Source organism: Prosopis cineraria, unplaced genomic scaffold, assembly GCF_029017545.1.
Source record: "Prosopis cineraria cultivar Desert tree isolate PC_DT_omini unplaced genomic scaffold, ASM2901754v1 PC1, whole genome shotgun sequence".
Classification (NCBI taxonomy): Eukaryota; Viridiplantae; Streptophyta; class Magnoliopsida; order Fabales; family Fabaceae; genus Prosopis; species Prosopis cineraria.
Window position 1 is genome coordinate 42,623,148 of NW_026555332.1, and position 23,525 is coordinate 42,646,672.

General features: G+C 30.0%; 1 protein-coding gene across 1 annotated transcript; it reads left to right on the plus strand.

The window, feature by feature from the left end:
• Positions 1-6,691: 6,691 nt before the first annotated feature.
• Positions 6,692-10,819, plus strand: LOC129294381 (potassium transporter 5-like). The gene is made up of 8 exons (XM_054932710.1): positions 6,692-6,927; positions 7,012-7,240; positions 8,298-8,546; positions 8,633-8,683; positions 8,799-9,059; positions 9,165-9,332; positions 9,440-9,694; positions 9,778-10,819. Exons 1-8 carry the CDS (start codon positions 6,757-6,759, stop codon positions 10,713-10,715), a joined length of 2,322 nt encoding a protein of 773 aa, XP_054788685.1. The 5' UTR covers positions 6,692-6,756; the 3' UTR covers positions 10,716-10,819.
• Positions 10,820-23,525: the final 12,706 nt, after the last annotated feature.

A 23,525-nucleotide genomic window follows, 5' to 3' on the forward strand; every position in this document is an offset into this window, starting at 1 on the left:
CATTAATTAATAGTGATGGGAGGGCAACTACCAAGAAAAAAGGTGGGCATGTTCTTCATCCTTTTAAAAAAATAATACCATAAAGAGGGCATATTCTACTTTGATTCCCTTTTCAAAACTAGTTATTTACAAATTTGTATTTAATTAATTCTTTAAATATAAAAAATACAAATTCTTCAAGAGAAAGTGGCATATAAAAATAATTGAAATAGACATACGACAAAACAATTCCACAAAGTGGCCTAATTAGACTGCAATTATGAGAGATTTTTCCGACGACGTTAAATTTTATGGTCAAATTATCATATTGATCATCTCCATATATAGTGAGAAAAGAAAGCACATGAAAGCTAATCGTTTAACTACTCCGAGCAGATAAATCTTCCAATAGCATGGAAGCAAAGGTTTTAACGTCGGCCTCAACTAAACCCCTTGCCCGCAAAAAACGAGAAGCAGAACACTCAACATCAAAGCTGATAGATGATGACTTTAGCTTGCAGAATCAAGTTGATTATTGTACATTTGGCTTTCCTTTAATTTCTCTTACTATGCAAAGTGTCTTTGTGGTAATTTTGCAACAAAAATTAATATCAGACACGTACGTATATGCGTGGGACTACTGTTTGTCATATGCCCATACGAGCCTTCTGCATTTTTCAATTTGCAAATACTCCCTTAGATTTTTATAAGTCACAGTTTTAAAAATTTTCATCGTCCCGAATAAAAGTCATATATAAAATGTATAGAATATTAATTTTTCTTTCCACAAATGCCTATATATATGGGAAAGTGTTTTATTGACTTCCTCTCTCTTTTTTTTAAAAGGTGATGTTAAAATTTAATGAATTAAAGACAGTATTGAAAAATAATAATAATTTTTAAAAAATTTAAAGAACATGGAAATTTTTTTTAACTATCTTGTTAATATTGTAAAATAATTAAAAGTTAGATGAATTATTATAGCTGACGTGCATCCCGCTGTTCAACAATTTGGGCCATCTACATTGTGAAGTGACACCACTCTTAACCGATTACGACGTGTGGCTCCTTTTTTTCAAACTTGGCAGTCTCTCCCTTTGAACTTTCCTCCATCCTCCTCCTTTATGGGCACTTTCTCTTCCTTTGAACCGATTACGACGTGTCGTCCCTTACACATGCATGCCTCTTCTCTTCGAAATATTTTTCGATACTACGTACAATTTTACAGTCAAATTATTTGTTCTCCATTCTTTTATATATATATATATTGCATAAAATCTCGAGAATAAAATGCATTAATATGTACTACTCTTGATTAAAGTCGGGAATTCGGAATTCGGACAGGCCGGACTTAGCCCGAATCCAAACAGGCCCGACTCCTTAAAAAGCCCGAATCGCCAAGCCCGACCCTAATTCCTTCGGACTTCGGGCGGCCCGAATATCCGAATTTAATTTTTAAAATTTTTTAATTATTTTTTCACTTTGAAATTAATTATTTTATTTTATAAAAATATAAAATATATTTTTTAATACTTAAATGATGTCTAGGACTCAAATATATAGTATTTTAGTATAAAATAATCTAAAACTTAAAGAATTAATTAATATTTATTATATTATATATATTTTTTTAAAATATAATTTTTTTATTTGGGTATTCGGGCCAAGCCCGAACCCGATCGGGCTTGGCTCAAATTTTTTCGGGCCTATTCAAGCCGGCCCGAATAGGCCCAAACATAAAAAAATACCTTTTTTTCTAAGCTCGGTCCTAAAATTTTTCGGACCAATTCGGACTAGCCGTCGGGCTTGGCCGAATTACCGGCTCTACTCTTGATCACTAGAGTCACTACTAGTGTTCATGTTTCTAAATTTTATTTTATATTTGATATTGATAGTATCTTAAAATGATATAAGAAAAAAAAGTGATTTAATGAGAATAAAATTCATGCAGATCGATAATAAAGTGAAGCAGCACAATAGTCATTGGTTTTTGTTTGATCAGGAAACATAGGGCGGTGCGTACTATAAAATGTCGATTCACATTAACATAGAGAGCAAGTGAAATGCAAAGTAATATATATTGCAAAATACTCTTCTCATCTAATTAAACTGTAAGATATTTTTTCTGGCTGATTAAACTTGATCTAAAATATAAGAAGTTAACTTGATGATGCTTGGAGTCCTATGTCCTTGAAGGAAGAGATATGCTTGGCCTAAAGAGCTAGGGTTCTAAGGAACAAGATGGATGGCTTGAGTTAAGGGGCTTCATTAGAATAAAATTTCGAATTCCTTCTTTGATTCTCTCAATTCATGTTATATTGATTCATAATTGGTTCAATGTATATGAATTGTCTTGTACTTAATAGATATTACGTATAAAGAAGGATTAACTGGACGTAGTTCAAGATTGTGTTCATTGGATTTCTTACCTTGTAAGTTTGTTCTTGACCAGCAATGAATTTGATAATAAAATGTGTTTTTGATCCATCTTCTCTCTTGTCTACTCTCAACTTGAAGCTTGTGTTGTTCACTTGAGAAGGTCAACCTCAATCAAACTAAGTGAGATTCAGTAATTAATATATTAAACACCTAAATCCAATTGAATCAACTTTGTTCTTGCTATTGATTTCGAGCTCATCACTCAATATATACTTTTGCAATCATTTTTTTAAAATTTATTCATGTACTAATTAATGTGAATATGAGAAATATAATCTAACTAAATACTTTTTCTCACTCTTCGTAATGAAGAAGTTAAGAAAAAAAAAAGACCCATCATGCATTATATTTATTTTTATAAAAGTGAAAAAATAATTACTTTTATTGATGCCTCCTTTCTTCGATCCTTATTATAAAGTGTAGAGATTGAAAAACTTGATATAAAAATACTTTGTAGGGGTATTAAATTATTTTTTTCCATATTATCTCTATTAAAATCATTAATTATGAGAAAAATGTAACGAAAATTAAAAATTGTTCATCTAATATAGATAAAATTAAAAATTTATCTTTGTTCAAATAAAAATAATAATTTAATTATCTTTTTTAAGTTCAATAAGATGATTAGAGGTGACTTGTAACCAGAAGAAAGAAAAGGGTGTACATGAAATATGGCGAATCTCTTGATCCAAAAAGCACGAAGCAGCCAAATATGAATGCAGGAGGGCCTTCTGATTGAGTGTGGGGTTTAGGAGTGATGAGTTTGACCGGCGACTTGCGAGAAGAGAAGAGAGGGGTGATGTCATGATGAGGTTTCAGCAGACGCAAAAAGCGAAAAAGGCTTGCAACTTGCCACGCGGAAAACTTATTATCGTCACATGCACTTCCCAGCACCCTTTTTCTTGGACAAATTTTCAAACCCACAGCATTTATATTAATTTATTAAGCTCTTCTTCATGAACTACCCCCACCCCCTCACACTTCATGTAGCAATAATCATAGATATAGTATACTTCCTTTCAATTATAATATAATATAATATATTTTTTAAAAATATTATTTAATTTAAAATATAAAATATTAAATAACTTTTATTTATATATATATATATATATTTTTTTTTCTACTATGTCCTTATTTTGTTTATTACTCTTTTTTAAAAATCATACATTATAATTTTAATTATTATTATCAAGAATTTTGCAAAAGATATTTAATGAGCATATAAGTGAAAATATATAAATATTTTTTAAAATTTAAGTTTTCAACTAACATTATTCATGTAAATTGTAAATTAATTAATTATGACTTATATTATAATTTGAAGGGATAAAATTAATTAATTACTATGATAATTTTCTCACATTGCAGATAGCGAGATTCAAATTTTCGCAATACTCTTATAATTAATATATATGCGTCACATTCTTATAAATGATCAAATTAATATCCATGGACTCCATCCTACAAAGTCATTCCTATATTACTTCTGTTCCCGTGGTCGTATGAGTTAGAAATTAAGATAATTGTTTCGTAGTTCTTTTGCTTTCATCTTTCTCATAGAAATAACAATTATACTAAGTAAGATTTAATTATGATTTCAAAAATCTAACTTTCGATTCTTCATATCCACATGTTCTTTTAAAATGGCTTTCAGGAACATATAAATTAATTGTAGATATAAATAACAATTTGATCTCAATTGATGATCAGTGAACTTCGCTAATATCACTATTAATTATATGAAGCGTCTTTATTTCAATCAGTGGTTGACTAGATATTTAAAGTGACATTATGTGATATAAAATTTATAATAAATCATACTGTTATTTGCAAGTTGTGAATAATATAAATATTAGTTTTTGGCCAAGTTAAAAATTTTAAGAGGTTTTGTGTTTACTGTGTTCATGATCTATTTAACTGTTTATTTTATTATTCTCATGTACGAAACATATTATTAAAATTAAAATTTCCTCAATTACATAGACTCTAGAACTGTGCCCCCTAGCTATTTATCATTTTTTAATGCAAATTTGTCAGTTTCTCTAATTAATCAATGGACCACAAGCTTAATTTATGCAATTACTAGATAAATTGAAGAATCCCATTTGTTCAGAAGATTTTGAAATGTTTCCACACTGCTTGCATCCATTAACTCCCATTGTCTGCTTGTTTCATGCCAATATTTTAAAACACGGATCAAATAATGAACCAAAAAGATTCGCAAGTTTGGCAAATTATGGTTTTTATAGTTTAACCAGAATAAAAAATAATACTTAAATGAAAAATTAGGTTAAAATGGTCCAAGCGTGCTCCTGATCCTTGGATTTTTCTCTAAGTTTTCAAGAATTGTCTAGGTCAAAATAGATTAACTCAAGTCAATTGCCAAAATAGGCCAAATAGTTAAACTAGACTTTTTTTTTCTAGGTGATGGTTCAATCATTTGAGCCGGTTTAGGTTTGAAAATACTTTTTCAAGTACTAGTTGTTTTTCTTAAAATATTTAACTTTATTTCAGTATACAAGCGATTTCAATTCTAAATCTGTCATTTTTAATTTAATAATTGGCTTAATATCAATAAAATAGTTATACATTGGACTCTTTCTTTTGACATGCACACACAAGGTCCGTCCAATAAGAATATTGCTTCTTTAAACCCATTGTTTGACACGAAAGGGGGAGTAACATAAGCTCTCTCGATAACAATTATAAGTTAAAAGTTAAAACGCGACTGATTTCCCAGTACCTTGGATCTGTTGATTCTATTTGGATTTGAAAGGATGAGAAACTCACATGGTTCGGCCCCAAAAGGAATATCCCAGTGACACTGATAATATTATTAAATAGTATTAAACTATGACGCGTTTGTTTTTTTGCCTAAAGCTTGACGCTTCTGTTTATCAAACTTAAAAAGCGTAAAAGTAAAATATTGCAGCTTGACTTTTCCACTGTACGTGTAAATGCAAATTGATTACCCTGCATACGTTGCCCTATTTGTTGACTAAAGCATATAAAAAAATAGAATATAGATAGATCAATATAATCTATATAACAAATAAAAATTCATGAACTTATACTATTATTAAAATATGAACATTTCATTTTGTTTTTCAGATGCATAAAGAAGTGTAAGCTCGTGTTTTAAACTTGGGGACTGAAAATTCACAGTGCTTGCTTCGCAAAAAGTTCAAAACCAACCTAAAGTTTAATTTTTTACGTTTTAGAGTATGATGTAATTAAGTTTCACAATCTACTAATTAGGAAAAAAAAAATCGAAGATCGATGCATGCATATATAAACTTGTTTACCAAAAAAAAGATGTATAAACTTGAGGCAATCTCCTTTAAATAAATTAAGCTATTTTGTTATATATAAAAGCGTTAAGTATAATAATACAGAAGGCTTTAATATTCTAATAATCATTACGTGCATCTCATCAAACTTTATATATCAAAGATGTTTTTAATTTTTCAATACAAAATTCAAAACATGTTCAGGAGCTAAACTTATACTTCCTGTAATTCTATAGTCCCAAAAAATTCCATAATATCAATATGTATATGTATATATATGTGTGTACTGTAAAATATCTATATTGAGAAGTAATATCATTTACAAATTAAATTATGAATGTAGAGTCATAGAGTCTAGACTATACTATTCATTTTTTAGTTCTATTATTCTATATGTTAGATGAAGGAAGCTAGCAGAGCATTACAGATGGCGGCTAGGCGATTGGGTATTTTTCTTTTAGTTTTTCATCTGGTGGGAAAGGAAATAGGGGAAAAAAAACGGCACGTGTGATTGACTCTCTAGTCCTCATGACGTGCGCTGTATGGACTGGAAGAAGAATGCAAAATGAAAATTGCTGTCCTAATTTTTTTTTTAACACAAACATGCTCTCTTAAATTTTTAACTGAGACAATCTTTACAGAATCAGAAGTCTCGGTTATTAATAATTAATTCTCAAATGCATATTTTCGTGTGCCTCTTTTTTGTTTTTTGTTTTTAAGTATCACAAATTATAAAATTTGACTAATTAAACGATGGAGTTGTAATGAGAAAAGCGGAAGTTACAGTGAGGTAGAGGTAAAAGGCGAAATAGGTGGAAGGTAAATAAATGTTGTCAACAAGAGTTGAGGGGGACCACCAGCATGGGAAGATGGAAAATATTTTCCAGCAAGTTGGGGTGCTTCCTCGTCCCTTCCAGAGTCTCTTGCTTATATAAGCCCAGGCCTCCATCGTCCATCCCCGGCCACTCCACCTCCTTAAAACTCATTTCATACTCTAGCTGGTACGATACTCTCTGTTTACAACATATATACAAGTTTTCAGTCAATGGAAATGGCATCCAATGACGACACAGGTAAGCACGAATCAACAGTAATTATGCGCAACAGCCAGAGTGATATTGCTAGCTCAGATCATTCCAAGTTCAGCGCCGGCGATCACCGACATGATCCTTTCGACCTCGAATCCCATAGCTTTTCCGCTTCCCATTCCTTTAAGGTCACTTCATCTTCTTCTTTCATCTCGACGCATGCCTTGCCTGCCTTACTTCTTTCCTAAGGTTTTGTTGATATGTATATACAGGGGCCGGCGTTGAGGGTGGTGTTGCAGCTGGCGTTTCAGAGCATGGGCATTGTGTACGGAGATATCGGAACGTCGCCGTTGTACGTGTTCTCCAGTACCTTCAGTGATGGCGTCGTCCACCACCGCGATGACATTTTGGGGGTTCTTTCTCTCATATTTTACACCCTCACTCTCATCCCTCTCTTCAAGTACGTCTTCGTCGTCCTTCGAGCCAATGACAACGGCGATGGTAAATATCCTCCTCCTTTCATCATCATCATCACCATCATCTCATTTCTACTTGTTCTTTCCCCTTAGAAATTAGAATATATTCTCTTCGTTTAAAAATATAAAATATTTTTAATTAAATTTTATTTTTTAGTAAAATAATTATCTACTTTTAAATTAATCATATCTTTTCATATTTATTCCTGTTAAACACTCTATAATAAATATAAAATTATTATCACTAGGGACACTCTTAAAAAAAATAATGATTATACTTGAAAAAATTAAAAATACTTTACATTTAATAACATCTAATTCCTTAAAAAATAATAACGGAGGGAGTAATTAATATCAAACTCAACACCTAATATGTAATTTAACTGTGCATGTTAACTTCTGCCATTATTATTATTATTATTATTATTATTATTATTATTTTGCAATTTATTTATTCTGCATTTTCTGTTTTCCATGTTCTATCTTGATGGTTCCTTACCCCCCCAACCTCTCCATTCCTCCCCAGTCAATAAATACCGCGTGCTTATTAATGTCCAAAGATTTCAACTGTTTGAATTTAATTTTAAAGCTTTTAATCAATAGTTTTAAAATAACAAAATTATTTTTTAAAAAATATAATAATAAAATTAAATTAAAAGTGAAATAGTGTGTGTGTGTGTGGAAATTTAATTTTGACGGATGAAAATAAGGATTCGTTGCCTCCCTCTTTTTCACACGTTTACTAATTACGACAGCTCGAGAAGATTATGACGTTGTACTTTTTTGGGTAAATTTGCCTCTCAACGGAAAGCGCGTGATTTACGAGTCTTGTTTTACCCTTCCAACACGAGGCAGAACTGGGCAACATTCATCTAATATACTCCAACCTTTAAGTCCATCCATCAATAGTCCAAAGTTTTAGTCAAGGAGCATGTCAGAAAATACTTCAAGAGAAAGAAAAGTTATGCGCTTATGGGTATTATGTTTAATTAATTAAAATATAAGTATCAGGAACGCTTTCAACCTTTTCAAAATTCATTTATTTACAAGTTGCAGTGAAAATTAATTCACTACTTTTTCAGGAGGGACATTCGCTCTGTACTCTCTGATATGTCGTTATGCGAAAGTGGGACTACTTCCAAACCAGCAAGCTGAAGACGCAGAAGTGTCTAATTATCAACTAGAGTTGCCAAGCAGTGAGATGAAGAGGGCTTCGTGCCTCAAATCAAAGCTAGAGAACACATACTCCGCCAAGCTCTTCCTTCTCTTAGCCACCATGCTTGGTACTTCCATGGTCATCGGCGACGGCGTCCTCACTCCTTGCATCTCTGGTTCGTCACTAAACCAATCCCTTCTTTTCTCATCATTTCATTAGTTTATATGATTTTTCCTTATCTATTGTTAAACTTGACTGCAGTTTTGTCTGCTGTGGGAGGGATCAAGCTAGCCACACCTGCAATGACAGACGGTATGTTCCCACTCATCACAGTACTGTTGCTTAGTCTTTTATGGTTGATTTACAGTTTTGGTCTCAAGTTAATGGGAAGTTAATAACTTCTGTTACTTTTTTAACTTTTACGCAGATAGGGTTGTTTGGATATCAATAGTAATTCTTGTGGGACTTTTCATGGTTCAGAGATTTGGAACTGACAAAGTTGGATATAGTTTTGCTCCCATTATCTGTCTATGGTTCACTCTCATCGGAGGCATTGGTGTTTTCAATTTCATCAAGTATGACCCCACTGTTCTTAAAGCAATAAATCCAAAGTATATAATAGATTACTTCACCAGAAACAAAAAAGAAGCTTGGATTTCACTGGGTGGCGTGGTGCTGGCCATAACAGGTTCGTTCCTATTTACTGGTTTTATTTTTACTGTGGCTGTAACATTGATACAAGTATCTCCAATAACATTTCTCATGAGTTGTGATCTGAAATTGAGCACTGCAGGAACTGAAGCAATGTTTGCTGATGTTGGACATTTCACAGTTCGTTCAATACAGATCAGCATGTGCTCTCTGACTTACCCTGCTCTTATACTAGCTTACACAGGACAAGCCTCCTTCCTTCGGAAAAACAGCGATCTTGTTTCAGAGACATTCTACAAGTCCATACCAAGTATATTCATATTTTCATCAGTTTAAGCTATAAACTTCCACACTGTGAGTTGGCAACTTCGTATCATTCTGTGATCAACTAATTAACCATGGAAAAATGTTTTGCAGGCCCATTGTATTGGCCTATGTTTGTGATAGCTGTTCTGGCGTCAATCATAGCTTCTCAAGCCATGATATCTGGGACTTTCTCTATAATCCAACAATCCCTCTCACTCGGGTGTTTCCCTCGTGTGAAGATTGTTCACACATCGGCCAAGTATGAAGGACAAGTTTACATCCCCGAGATTAACTTCATCCTCATGATAGCTTGTGTGGCCGTCACTGCAGCATTCAAAACCACCACAAAAATTGGAAATGCCTATGGTAATCCTTCCTCTCACTTGCCCTCTGTTGTTCACCATCCATTAAAAACAATTTCTAATCGAAAATTTTATATGCACGTGCAGGTATAGCAGTGGTGTTTGTAATGGTTCTCACTTCTGCTTTTCTTGTATTGATCATGATCATGATATGGAAGACCCACATTCTGCTGGTTATCAGCTATGTTCTTGTCATAGGATCTGTGGAGCTTCTCTATCTGAGCTCAGTGCTATACAAATTTGACCAAGGAGGATATCTTCCTCTTGCTTTTGCTGCAGTTCTAATGGCCATCATGTACGTATGGAACGAAGTGTACCGAAGGAAGTACCACTACGAGCTGAACCATAAGATGTCTATGCAGAAGCTTAAGGAGATAGCAACCAACTCCGATATTTGTCGGATACCTGGTCTTGCAATGTTCTACTCTGAACTTGTTCAAGGAATCCCTCCTATTTTCCAGCATTACGTTGCAAATGTGCCTGCTTTACACTCTGTTCTCGTCTTTGTCACCATCAAGTCACTGCCCATAAGCAGAGTCGCCATGGAGGACAGGTTTCTGTTCTGCAGAGTGGAACCTAAAGAACTCAATGTGTTTCGCTGCGTTGCTAGGTACGGATACAACGATGTGAGGAACGAGCAGGAGCCTTTCGAGAGGGTGTTGGTGGAGAAGTTGAAGGAATTCATCGCCAGGGAGTTCTGGATGTCTCAGAAAATGATCCCTAGCGACGAAGCTGAAGGTTGTATCGAGGAAAACGAGAGAGGAGAACAAACGGAGGATGAAGAGATTAAGATGAAAGAGAGTCTTGAAGCAGAGATAGAGACAATAGAGAGAGCAACTAGGGAAGGAGTGGTTCACTTGATTGGGGAGAACGAGGTTATTGCTAGAAAAGGGGCAGGAATGTGGGACAGGGCTTTGATAGATTATGCGTACAACTTCTTGAAGAGGAACGTAAGACAGAGCGGGAAGGTGTTTGAGATTCCTCATAAACGTATGGTCAAAGTTGGGATGAAATATGAGCTTTAGAACTTTGGGAGATATCTCATCAGTTCTTGATCCCGACGTAGGATGTTACAGGCTTCCTGTACAGGAAAATAAATTGCAAGAATTTGCCTACTTACGGATTGTGACATACTTGCAGTTTCCGTTTCATTTCATCGTCGCGAATGTCTGCAATCTGCTTTAGACCCAAAAAAAAAAAAAAAACCCAATATCAGATATTTATGCATGTGGGCCAGCAGGTTTGGTTTGGTTGCTCATTAAGTGTGGTGCTCACCACTTGAGCACCTGGATCGTCCGGGTTTTTTATCTAAATGATTCAGATTTTAAGATTTTATTTTTATATTTTTATTTTATATTTATTATAAAAAATAAAAAAAATTAATAATTATACTTTATTATTAATTTGAATAACATAGATTTAATTTATACAGTTTAATTTAATATTAAATTTTTTATAATTTTTATAAATTGACTATTTAGATATATTTTAGACCATTTAAATTTATTAATAAGCTTTTTTAAAAACCATCTGAATTTAACAATAATTTTTTTAAAATTCATATAAATTTTTATTTTAGTAAATATAATAGTAAAAATTAAAAATAAAGATAATCTTCAAATTAGCACTTTAAAAAAATTAAAGATAAGTTGTAACTTGAAAATTTTAAATTCAAATTGTCTAGAGTACATATGGATAGTTAATTTATAAAAATTATAAAAAATTTAATATTAAATTGAATTATTCAAAATAAATCTATATTGTTCATATTGATGATAGAATAAATTTTATAATTTTTTATCATAAATATAAAATAAAAATCTTAAAATCTAAATTATCCAGATTAAAATATAGACAGTCTAGATTGCTCATCATGTGATAAGCACCATGTTATTTATCATATGACGAGCACCAAAATCAAAACTCATAGGCCATTGCATTTAAATATTACAGTTGCCACTTGCCTATGGCTTGAATATAATTTTTGATGATTATTACTCCCTTTGTTAAAAAAATGTAAGGCATTTTTTAAGAAGTTAGATGTTCAAAAAATGTAAGGTATTTTTAATCTTTCAAGGTGTAATCATTACCTTTTTTCAAAAGTACCCCTATTAATAGTGACTTTATATTTATTATAGGGTGTTTAATAGGGATAAATATGAAAAGATAGAGTTAGTTTGAAAGTAAGTAAAACTATTTTATTGAGAGGTAAGATTTAGTTAAAAATACTTTATATTTTTGAACAGAGGAAGCATTTTTTTAAAAAAATAAAACTATTAAAATGTTTTTAAGAAGTTATGCATAAAATCACATGTCCAGATTTGCCCTATGTTTGATAGATTTTTTTAGGAGAGAATGGAATAAAGTAGGATGGCTAAAAAAAACATACATTATTTTGTTTTTTAAATAATAATGAAATGGTAAGGAATGGCCTCTAAAATCTATGGGAGGTTAAGAATGAAATAATATAATATAATTATTTTATTTATAAAATTACTTATAGCCTCGTGCCATTTTAAAAAAATCTCATCTATTATTTTTATTCTTTAGTCATTTCTCTCGTATCCCGTCATATTTCTCTCACTCCTGTCATCTCTCTCTCTTCTTGACATTACAACTCTACTGCATGTTCCTCTTGTATAATGGGTATGTTTGCTCAAGTAGTTCGATTACTTGCTTTCTCTTTTTATTCTTAATTCGTGGGTGCCATGTTTGACTATAAATTTTAATTATTATTATTATTTTGTTAGAAAAATATTATAATAATTTAATGAGTATTATTATTTTCTTTAAATTTAATCGTATGGGTAATATTGAAAGAAAAAAATTTTAATCCATTCCATTCAATCTATTTTATAATAACTTCTAAACAATGATAATGTAAGACCTTTCCTTTTCATAAAAAAAATCCCATAAAGTAAAAATTTTTGTTCTATTTCACTCCCCTATGTTCCATTCCATTTTATTCTATTAATAATAATTTTTTTCATTCTATTCTAAACTCCTAAACCACTCTTATATTTGATGAGTGACCTAAATTCACTCATTCAATAAGTGTCTTGCATACCATCATAATAACAATTCTATTTAGTCGGACATAAAATATTTTGTTATATAATATTCATAAAATATTAAATTTTAAATTTTTGAAAAGAGCAACATTTGTGAGTAGTAGTTTCATCATGAAGATTATTTTAAATTTTTTGAAGGAAATATATCTTGATCATTTTTAAGTATTTAAAATTTAATAACTGTAATTTAAACACTCATTAAATGAGTGAATTTAAAATACTCATTGAATGCAAATACTAAGTATCCACCATTGCAACAACAATGCATAAAGACGAAAATTAACCACGGAAAATTGAAGAACCATTACAGTAAGAGTTTTTTCCTTCTTTTGGGGATGTTTACAGCCCAATTTTGAAATATCAAGACTTTTTGTCATTGTGATTTTCTCCCTTCGGAAATGCTTCTTATCACTTATGCTAATGGGCATGATTGAGATGATTGGGTTATCCACTTATAATAATGGGCTTCAATAGTAGCCCAATAACATCCGGCCTATTATCTAAAGCTGTTAACCACGAAAAATATATTAATTTCTTTCATTCTTTCATTAAAAAAAAAAAAACAAAATGTTCATTTCTCTTTCACATATTTAATGAAGAATACTCTTTTTTCAAGGGGAAAAAAAATTTACCAGACACCAAAGGTTCAGGTAGTTGTTGGCCGGCAAAAAACAAAAAAAAGCCAGACTCATCTCATATATTACGTTTTAATAACAACTTTTTGATGTGCTTGTTATTTTGATAATAATTCAGAGTAAGTTGAATTCAACACATATTTATGGACATCTCAAAGTTGGATATATACCAATGAAAAAGTTGGAAAGATAAACAAATGAAGGAAACACGCAGGTTACATGGGAAGAAGAAAAACCTTGACAAGGGCAAACTAGGGCAATATTATTAAAGTTTCTTTTGTTTATTTTGGATGGAAAACAGCGACTTCTTGAAAGCAATTCAATAGCTTTAGTTCCAGGCTCTTTCCTTTTCTTATTCCCTCTCTTATTCGAAGAGCTTGGGTTCATGCGTGCAAGTTGCAACTCATTTCAACTTTGCTTGCTCAGCTCATTAATACATTATCATCATAATGACTTGATTGAAAGGGAAAGAGAAAGTAGTCAGTGTAAAGATTTATATTCAATGACTCTATTTAATACAGACATTGAGTGTTTGTAATATTTAAATTGTTAAAATTTAAATCAACTATTTAAATAAATTCACTTATTTATTAACTACAAATAGAGTATGAATTTAAAATTATTAATCTAAATTTTAACAATTTTAGATATTATATGTATTTAATGCTTGTATTAAACACAGTCACTAAACTTAAATCCTCAATGTGAAAGGAAAAGTTGCAAAGAGCAAATAAAGTCATAATAGTTATTTTACTTCTTCTTTTAATTTAAATCCTATGTGGGTATCCAACCATAAAGTCTTTTTGCACTTTCAAGATGCTCAAAGTTATTCGGGTAACAATTGACAACCCAAATTGACTTTATAAAAGTATATCTAAATGAGCTCGAAACTGAATTTGGCTAATGCGAGTATATGAAGCTTTTGAGATATACATCTAACTAATGCTTCCTACACCCTTAAAGAAATTCACAAATTCACAATGAATGATATTTCGGGCCCACACCTTTCTTGCAACCATAAGAAATTTTTTTGATGTGATCCTCGTCCATGTACAAATTAATATATATTTTGTATTTTAACAGTTAACCCAAATTTTGTAATAACTAATACTATTTAGTAATGTTAGTTATTAGCTATGAACCATTTGTTTTAAAATTATGCTTAATACACAAATTTTATCTAATTTTATTTTTAAATAAAATAAATAAATTCAATTTTTTATAATTATAAAGTGCTTTTTAACTTGAATAAGATATAAAATATCAAATAACATTAAATTTTAAACATTTTTATAAAAAAATTACAAATAATAAAAATCAATATCCTTTATAATAGTTGTACATTCAAAAGTACACTTCATTATATAATTCAAATAACTTTCAATTTATTAAATTGATTTTTTTAAAAAATACTTAAATATAAATTTTATTACAATAACTAATATTTGTTAAATTGAATTTTGTCACATAAACTTTTGATAAACTGATTTTTGATTGATAAAAAACCAAACACACACTTAATTATGATAGTTTAAAAATTTCTGTGACAAAAATTAAGAATAATGTTATTTCCAATGTTTTGGTTAACGTGAGAGCTACTTATACTCTCCTGCTATATCAACATCCTAGAATTGATAGATGTTTTTCATTATAAGTACCTTGATGATATATTGCTAATGATTATTTTTTAATATATTTTTATTTAAATATATTAACTATGAAAGAGAATATAATATAAATTTAAAATGTTTTATTTAAATATGTGTAAAATCAATTTTTTTTTTCATTTTGAATTAACCATTTTTATTTTATTTCAATAAACTGATTAGAGGTGCTTTATAATAAGATATAGAGGAGTATAACATTAAGCTTTGAAGTTTTTTTGATTGAATTTTTCATTGACCCCTTGTCTAGATTGAGAGAAAACTAGGAGGAAGAAAAACTCTCAACAACAACAACAACAACAATTACTATTTTTTTTAAAAAAAAATTCTTCTTATTTTATCTCCTTCCTATTTTCTTTCAATTTTGCCTCCATCCAAAGTCCAAACCGAGCCTTACACTCAAGTATGGTTACATGTTTAGTAGATTCAAGTTTGGAACAGGATTGAGCATACCAATAGACAGAATCCACAAAATGATGTGTTTTTTTTTTTGGTAGAATAAAAAGTGATTTGTTAAACGACAACATGTAGCGCATAAAATTTTGAAGATTCTTTTAGATAAATTCAAACATTGAAATAAATATATGAAAGGCACGTTTTAGCATTGTTTATGGAATAAAGATGCAAACTTAGTTATTAATTATTTTTTAGGAGCATATGATATTTCATACTATGAGGTGATGCAAAATAAATTATTAATCGTTTAAAACAGAATACCTAGCACCTCTTGTTAATTTGAGAGAGATGGGTGTTTATTTTCCTCGTACATTTGTTTACATTTGAAAGAGGGCGCCAAAAAGGCATATGGCATATTCTATGCCATGTGTTGCGGTACACGTTTAATGCGCCGTAGCGCATCGCCAAAATCTAGCATTTATCAAACATTAAATGCATTTGATTTCAAAAAGAAAAAGGAGAGATATTGAGCGGAATGTCTGAGGAAGAGATCATGGCTGCTAAGGTGTGATCCAAAGGGCATATTGGAGGCAACATAAGCCTGAATTATCTTTGGGTAAGTTCCATATTTTCACTCCTTCTCCTTTATATGATTTTATGACTTCTTGAGGCAATGGAGGCTTTGATTTCAGTTTTCTGAGGTTTAGACCAAACCCATTGACTTAATTAAGGTCTTGAAAAGTTAAATCAAGCCTCTAACCTTAGGTTTATAGGTTTTATAGTGATTTAAAATTTTTAACTAGGGTTTAAACGAACCCTATAACATAGGTGAATGATTGGTGATGTTAATGTGTTTGGATATTGAATATGATTGTTGGAGTGTGTTGGAAAAATTGATATTGTTAAATGAGAAATTTAGGTATAATGGGCACCCAAAAGTTGTGATTTTAGGGTTTAATTGGAGTGATAATTGACAATTATCACTTAATTGTATAGATTAGGTGTTGCTCGAGTGTGGTTGTGCGTGTTGAACATGTGGAGCAAACATAGACCACGGTAACCTTTTTTGTAACAAAAGATTGAGGTAATGAAATAATTTACTCTATTCAATAAAATGCTTAACTTTTTGTGAGTAGATGTGTTAGTTGCCTATGTGAGTTTTGAAAGCATTACATATTGCGAAACAAGGTTTTATGCATTTGAAATGATTTCTAAATGATGAAAATTTATGAAAGTCTCTTATATGAGTTAAATGTAATTTGGATACAAATATGTGGTATGTATGATAAGTGTGAGCATGATCATGATAGGGAGTAAAAGTTCACCTGTAGGAAGAAGTAGTGAAAGTCCATATGACATGCATTTCCTTAATGCCTAGTAAGGTATGGTGTTGGAGATTATTTCCTTAGTATTCATGTGGGATACAGCATTAGAGATTGATGCTTCTTAACATCAATGATGTAGTATTGGAGTTATAACACCTCGATTCATGTGTAATAGGAGAAACCATAGTCTCAAAATGAGATAGGATACCTTTAACTAAATGATCTTACCATTGAAGGTGAGCTCGAACCATTATGAATGTGCACTTGGTCTCAAAGCTATGGTTTTAGTTGAGGTAATATGGAGGCTCATATGGTAGAATGATCATGCTAAAGTGAAAATGAACCATGATTATTGAAAGGATTATGTTGACTATGCTAACGAATGTTTTAATGTATATTATCTTTACTTTCTTACGGTTGTGCATGATAATTAATAGCGGTGAATTATTTGTTACTAAGATATTTATCTCATCCCGTGATTATATTTTACATGTAAGGGCTCCAATAAGGGCAAAAGAGAGGAAGGGACTACTAAGAACTAAGGGCTACTTTTGTATAGCTCTTTTCCCTTATCATTTTGGTATTGTAATGAATATTAGGAATATTCTTCCAACTTAGAAGCATTTCATTGTTTTGTATTCACTTGCATGAAAATCATGAAGCATAAGTGTACATCTCGATCTAGATTGATGTATATGTATTAAAGTTATTGTGAGAGGTCGAGATAATTGTGTAAGTGATATGCTTGTGTTGGAATGGTTTAAATGACATTTATGATGAATGTTATCCACCCCTTTATATTGTAATGGAATGAGATTTTGGTGGTCATTTTGTGTATGGATTGTTATTTATGATATATAATTGGCCTATTAGGTTGTTTGTAGTCTATTTGAGTTTGTCCAAGTGGTACTAGGGCTTTTGGCACTTGGTTGTGTGGTTTGGATACCCTTCAGTGTGTTATAGGTTAAAAATAAATTATTTTGAGTTCAGGTATCTACTTTTTAATGATTGGGAATTTGAGTATAAGACACGTGTTAATAGCTAGAGGGCTCAAGAACTACGTGTGAACACTTGAATTGCTTAAATTAAATCTCAAATGGTGAAAGGCGCACTTCAAAAGTTAGTCTGGAGTGCTGTTATGACAGTAGGTGTGTAACATCCTAATTTTTAGATAAAAAAAATTTATGAAATTTAAGTTTTTTTTAAAATGATGATAATAATAGGAATTTACATATGGATAGTTAATTTATAAAAATTATAAAAAATTTAATATTAAATTGAATTATTCAAAATAAATCTATATTGTTCATATTGATGATAGAATAAATTTTATAATTTTTTATCATAAATATAAAATAAAAATATGAAAATAAAATCTTAAAATCTAAACCATCCAAATTAAAATTTAGATAGTCTAGATTGCTCATCATATGATGAGCACCATGTTATTTATCACATGACGAGCACTGAAATTGAACTCATAGGCCATTGCATTTAAATATTACAGTTGCCACTTGCCTATGGCTTGAATATAATTTTTGATGATTATTACTCCCTTCGTTAAAAAATATAAGGTATTTTTTGAGAAGTTGGATGTTCAAAAAATATAAGGCATTTTTAATCTTTCGAGGTGTAATCATTTTCTCTTTTCAAAAGTGCTCCTATTGATAGTGACTTTATATTTATTATTGGGTGTTTAATAGGGATAAATATGAAAAGATAAAGTTAGTGTAAAAGTAGGTAAAACTACTTTATTGAGGGGTAAAATTTAGTTAAAAATATTTTACATTTTTGAACAGAGGGAGTATTTTTTTTAAATAAAACTATTAAAATGTTTTTAAAGAAGTTATGCATAAAATCACATGTCCGGATTTACCCTATGTTTGATAGATTTTTTTATGAGAGAGTGGAATAAAGTAGGATGGCTAAAAAACACTTGCATTATTTTGTTTTTTAAAGAATGATGAAATGGCAAGGAATAGCCTCTAAAATCTATGGGAGGTTAAGAATGGAGTGATATAATATAATTATTTTATTTACAAAATTACTTATAGCCTCGTGCCTTTTTTAAAAAATCTCATCTATTATTTTTATTCTTTAGTCATTTCTCTTGTATCCCGTCATATCTCTCTCACTCCCACCATCTCTCTCTTCTCGATATTACAACTTTACTGCATGTTCCTCTTGTATAACATGTATGTTTGCGCAAGTAGTTCTATTACTTTCTTTCTCTTTTTATTCTTAATTCATAGGTGCCTTGTTTGACTATAAATTTTAATTATTATTATTTTTTTGTCAGAAAAATATTATAATAATTTAATGAGTATTATTATTTTCTTTAAATTTAATTGTATGGGTAATATTGAAAGAAAAAAGTTTTAATCCATTCCATTCAATCTATTTTATAATAACTTCTAAACAATGGTAATGTAAGACCTTTCCTTTTCATAATAAAACTCCCATAAAGTAAAAAATTTTGTTCTATTTCACTCCCTTATGCTCCATTCCATTTTATTCTATTAATAATAATTTTTTTCATTCAATTCTAAACTCCTAAATCACTCTTATATTTGATGAGTGACCCAAATCCACTGATTCAATAAGTGTATTGCATGGCATTATAATAACAACTCTATTTAGTCGAACATAAAATATTTTGTTATATAATATTCATAAAGTATCAAATTTCAAATTTTTGAAAAGAGCAACATTTGTGAGTAGTAGTTTCATCATGAAGATTGTTTTAAATTTTTTGAAGGAAATATATCTTGATCATTTTTAAGTATTTAAAATTTAATAACTGTAATTTAAACACTCATTGTATGAGTGAATTTAAAATACTCATTGAATGCAAATACTAAGTATCCACCATTGCAACAACAATGCATAAAGACGAAAATTAACCACGGAAAATTGAAGAACCATTACAGTAAGAGTTTTTTCCTTCTTTTGGGGCTGTTTACAGCCCAATTTTGAAATATCAATACCTTTTTGTCATTGTGATTTTCTCCTTTCGGAAATGCTTCTTATCACTCATGCTTCTTATCAATACCTTTTATAATATTTAAACTGTTGAAATTTAAATCAACTGCTTAAATAATTCACTTATTATTAATCACAAATGAAGTTTGAATTTAAAATTATTAATTTAAATTTTAATAATTTAAATATTATATATACTTAGTGCTTGTGATAAACACAGCCACTAAACTTATATCCTCAATGTGAAAGAAAAAGTTGCAAAGAGCAAATAAAGCCATGATAGTTATTTTACTTCTTGTTCTAATTTAAATCGTATGTGGGTACCCAATCATGAAGTCTTTTTGCAATTTCAAGATGCTCGGGTAACAATTGACAACCCAAGTTAACTTTATTAAAGTATATCTAAATGAGCTCGAAAGTGAATTTGGCTAACGCGAGTATATGAAGCTTTTGAGATATACATCTAACTAATGCTTCCTACACCCTTAAAGAAATTCACAAATTCACAATCAATGATATTTCGGGCCCACACCTTTCTCGTAACCATAAGAAATATTTTTGATGTGATCCTCGTCCATGTGCAAATTAATATTTATTTGTATTTTAACAGTTAACCCAATTTTGTAATAACTAATACTATTTAGTAATGTTAATTATTAGCTATGAACCATTTGTTTTAAAATTATGCTTAATACACAAATTTTATCTAATTTTATTTTTAAATCAAATAAATAAATTCAATTTTTTATAATTATAAAGTGCCTTGTAACTTGAATAAGATATAAAATATCAAATAACATTAAATTTGAACATTTTTATAACAAAAATTACAAATAATTAAAATTAATGTCCTTTACAATAGTTGTACATTAAAAGTACACTTTATTATATAATTTAAATAAATTTTAATCTATTAAATTAACTTTAAAAATATATACCCAAACATAAATTTTATTATAATAACTAATATTTATTAAATTAATTTTTATTAAATAAACTTTTAAAAAATTAATTTTTGATCAATAAAAAACCAAATACGCACTTAGTTATGATAGTTTAAAAATTTTTAGAATAAAAATTAAGAATAATGTTATTTATGATGTTTTGGTTAATGTGATAGCTACTTATACTCTCCTGCTATGTCAACCTCCTAGAATTGATAGATGTTTCTCATTACCTTGATGATATATTACTAATGATTATTTTTAATATATTTTTATTTAAATATATTAACTATGAGAGAGAATATAATATAAATTTAAAATGTTTTATTTAAATATGTGTAATGTAACATCCCAAAAATTAACCTAAGGTTAATTAAGTTAATTAGAGCAAATGAGTAATTTTAAAGGAATATTTAGATATAAATAATTTTAGTTAGAAGATTAATATTGGATTTAATTTAGATTAAAATCCTAAGTTATGATCTTATAGTAAATAGAAATAGTAATGATAATATTAAAAAAAAGGGAAGAAGAAGGAAAGGAACATAAAATCAATTAAAAATTGAAGGGGGGGAGAGAAGTAATTTTTACTTTGGGTGTTGAGGTGTAAATAATGCCAAAAAAAAGAGAAAAAGTGGAGGCGGAAGAAGTCATTCACATGTGTGCATTGAAGAAGACAAAAGAAAGAGAGTAAAGGCTGTGGGACCCAAGCTTGTTTTTAAAAAAATGCTTTACCTTATTTCATCTATTTCTCTTCCTTCTTTCTTCATTTGCCTCTGGTGCGAATAGAGAGTGAGCGAGAGAACACGAGTGACGTTGCGACTAGAAGAGCTAGTTTAGAAGGTGAAGCTCCATAATAAGATATTTCAGATGAGATTTTAAGTATTTTAAGACTAAGTAAGTGTTTTAAATATTTTTTTAGTTATTTTTTCCCTGAGACTGTAGATTCTGAGATTTTAAAAAATCAAGAGTTTGAAAGGGGGATGAATTTTGATGAGAAAATTTGGTTGTTGAGGTTGTTGGTAATGTAATAAATATTTTAGAGTATTATTTTGTTGATAGAATTAAAATTTGAAGCATTTGAGTTTATTCCTAGATCCTTATGGGTAGATTTTTGATTAAATTTAAAATATAAATTAATTTGTTGATATTTAGATGATTATTTGAGATGAGAAATAAATTATTATGGCTATAGAATAATGATTCTAGGCTTGAAATCAAGTTTGTAATTTTTGGGTATTTTTATGTGCGAATTTTTTTGAAATAAAGGGAAATTTTGATATTAGAAAATTATTTGAATGAAATTATTGTGAAAGAAACTATTGAACCTAGTAGATAGGTTCAAATACATGAAATTAAATTTTAGAACTTAAGAGGCTAAAACTAAGGTCTTAAAAAAATAAAATAAAATAAAATAAATACTTAGGTATTAGAGTATGAGTGAAAATTGTGTTAATAATATTATTGACACATTGGAATATGATCAATTGTAGATTAATTTCCCTTTGACACCATTCAAGCTGCTTTTGGAAGTGTTATAACTTGAGGGGTAACCTTTGACCTCTCAAAGGTTGAGGTAATTGGGGAAAATCTATTTTATGCATTTGTATGTTACTTAATTAATTATGTTGGTGAAATAAAAGAATATATATATATATATATATGTCTAAATTTTAAAATGGTTGTTTGTAATGCATGTGACTTTGTTGAGACTCTTTGACTTGTGACCAAGTTAATTATGACTTGGTGTGAGTAATGAGATTGATGGTTGATGATTAAGTGTATACTCTTGATTATAAGTTATGGATTATGCACAGTGATGAATTGTATAAGCATGTTGAGTTTTATATAATGCTAATGTGGTTTTATGTAATAATATAAAAATTGATGCAAGAGGCATGATTGAAAAATGATGATTCTTGATGTTTGTTAAGCAAGAAAGTTGATGAGCGTGTGGGAAATTGTGAATTATATATGAGTTTTTGAAATGTATTTTCTCATGAGCATTATCATATGGCGAGAGTTCGCCTTAGTGAAGGAGTTAGCAGTCATGCAAAATTCATATGGTACTTGGCTATTAACTAATAATCCTAGGGGTTATAATCGCTGCTTACCTTATAAGATACTATAGCATTGTTCCTATTAAGGGACTTGACCCTACTAGCCTACTTGAAGTTTTGGGTAGAGCTAGTTTTGGGTATGACACCCCATAGTGTGTGATTTGGAGGAAATCGTGTTCATAAGTAAGTAAGGTAACCCTGGCCCGATAGCCCCTCATGATATGATTAAGGCCTTAGGTAGTCTCACCGCATAGAAAATCCCTTTCAGTTGTTGGCCCACAGATTTCATGTCAGAGGAAATAAGGGGGGATATAAGGAAGAGATCGATCATGCATATTATTACTATCATGTCATTTGAGTGATTGATGGCTATGTTAAGAATATGATTATAATTGTAGAAATGAGAACATATAGTAATTATGCGAATAACATATATGTGGCTATTTGTGCAAATTTTGTACTTGGCTTTATTCTTCAAATTATTCACATGAGTTAAATGTTAATGTGATTAACATGTTATTAATGTGATTGTTTGAATGATCACCTTGATAAATTTATTGGCCACTTGCATTCATGATTAATTATCATGCATTTGTATAACTTGGATGTACCTTGGTTATTGAGTGATTGTACTCACCCTTCTCTTTTAACATATTACAGGAGCTAGCTCATTTTAGAAGAACAGAGAAAAAGAGCATTAGGCCAAGTGATAGTAATCACTTCTGTAGGCCTTTCTCTTTTTATTTTTATATGTGTAT

Coding starts and splice junctions, on each gene's coding strand:
- LOC129294381 (XM_054932710.1), top strand. CDS start 6,757: ATGGAAATGGCATCCAATGACGACACAGGTAAGCACGAATCAACAGTA. Junction 6,928..7,011: donor CCGCTTCCCATTCCTTTAAG/GTCACTTCATCT, acceptor ATGTATATACAG/GGGCCGGCGTTGAGGGTGGT. Junction 9,333..9,439: donor ATTCTACAAGTCCATACCAA/GTATATTCATAT, acceptor AATGTTTTGCAG/GCCCATTGTATTGGCCTATG.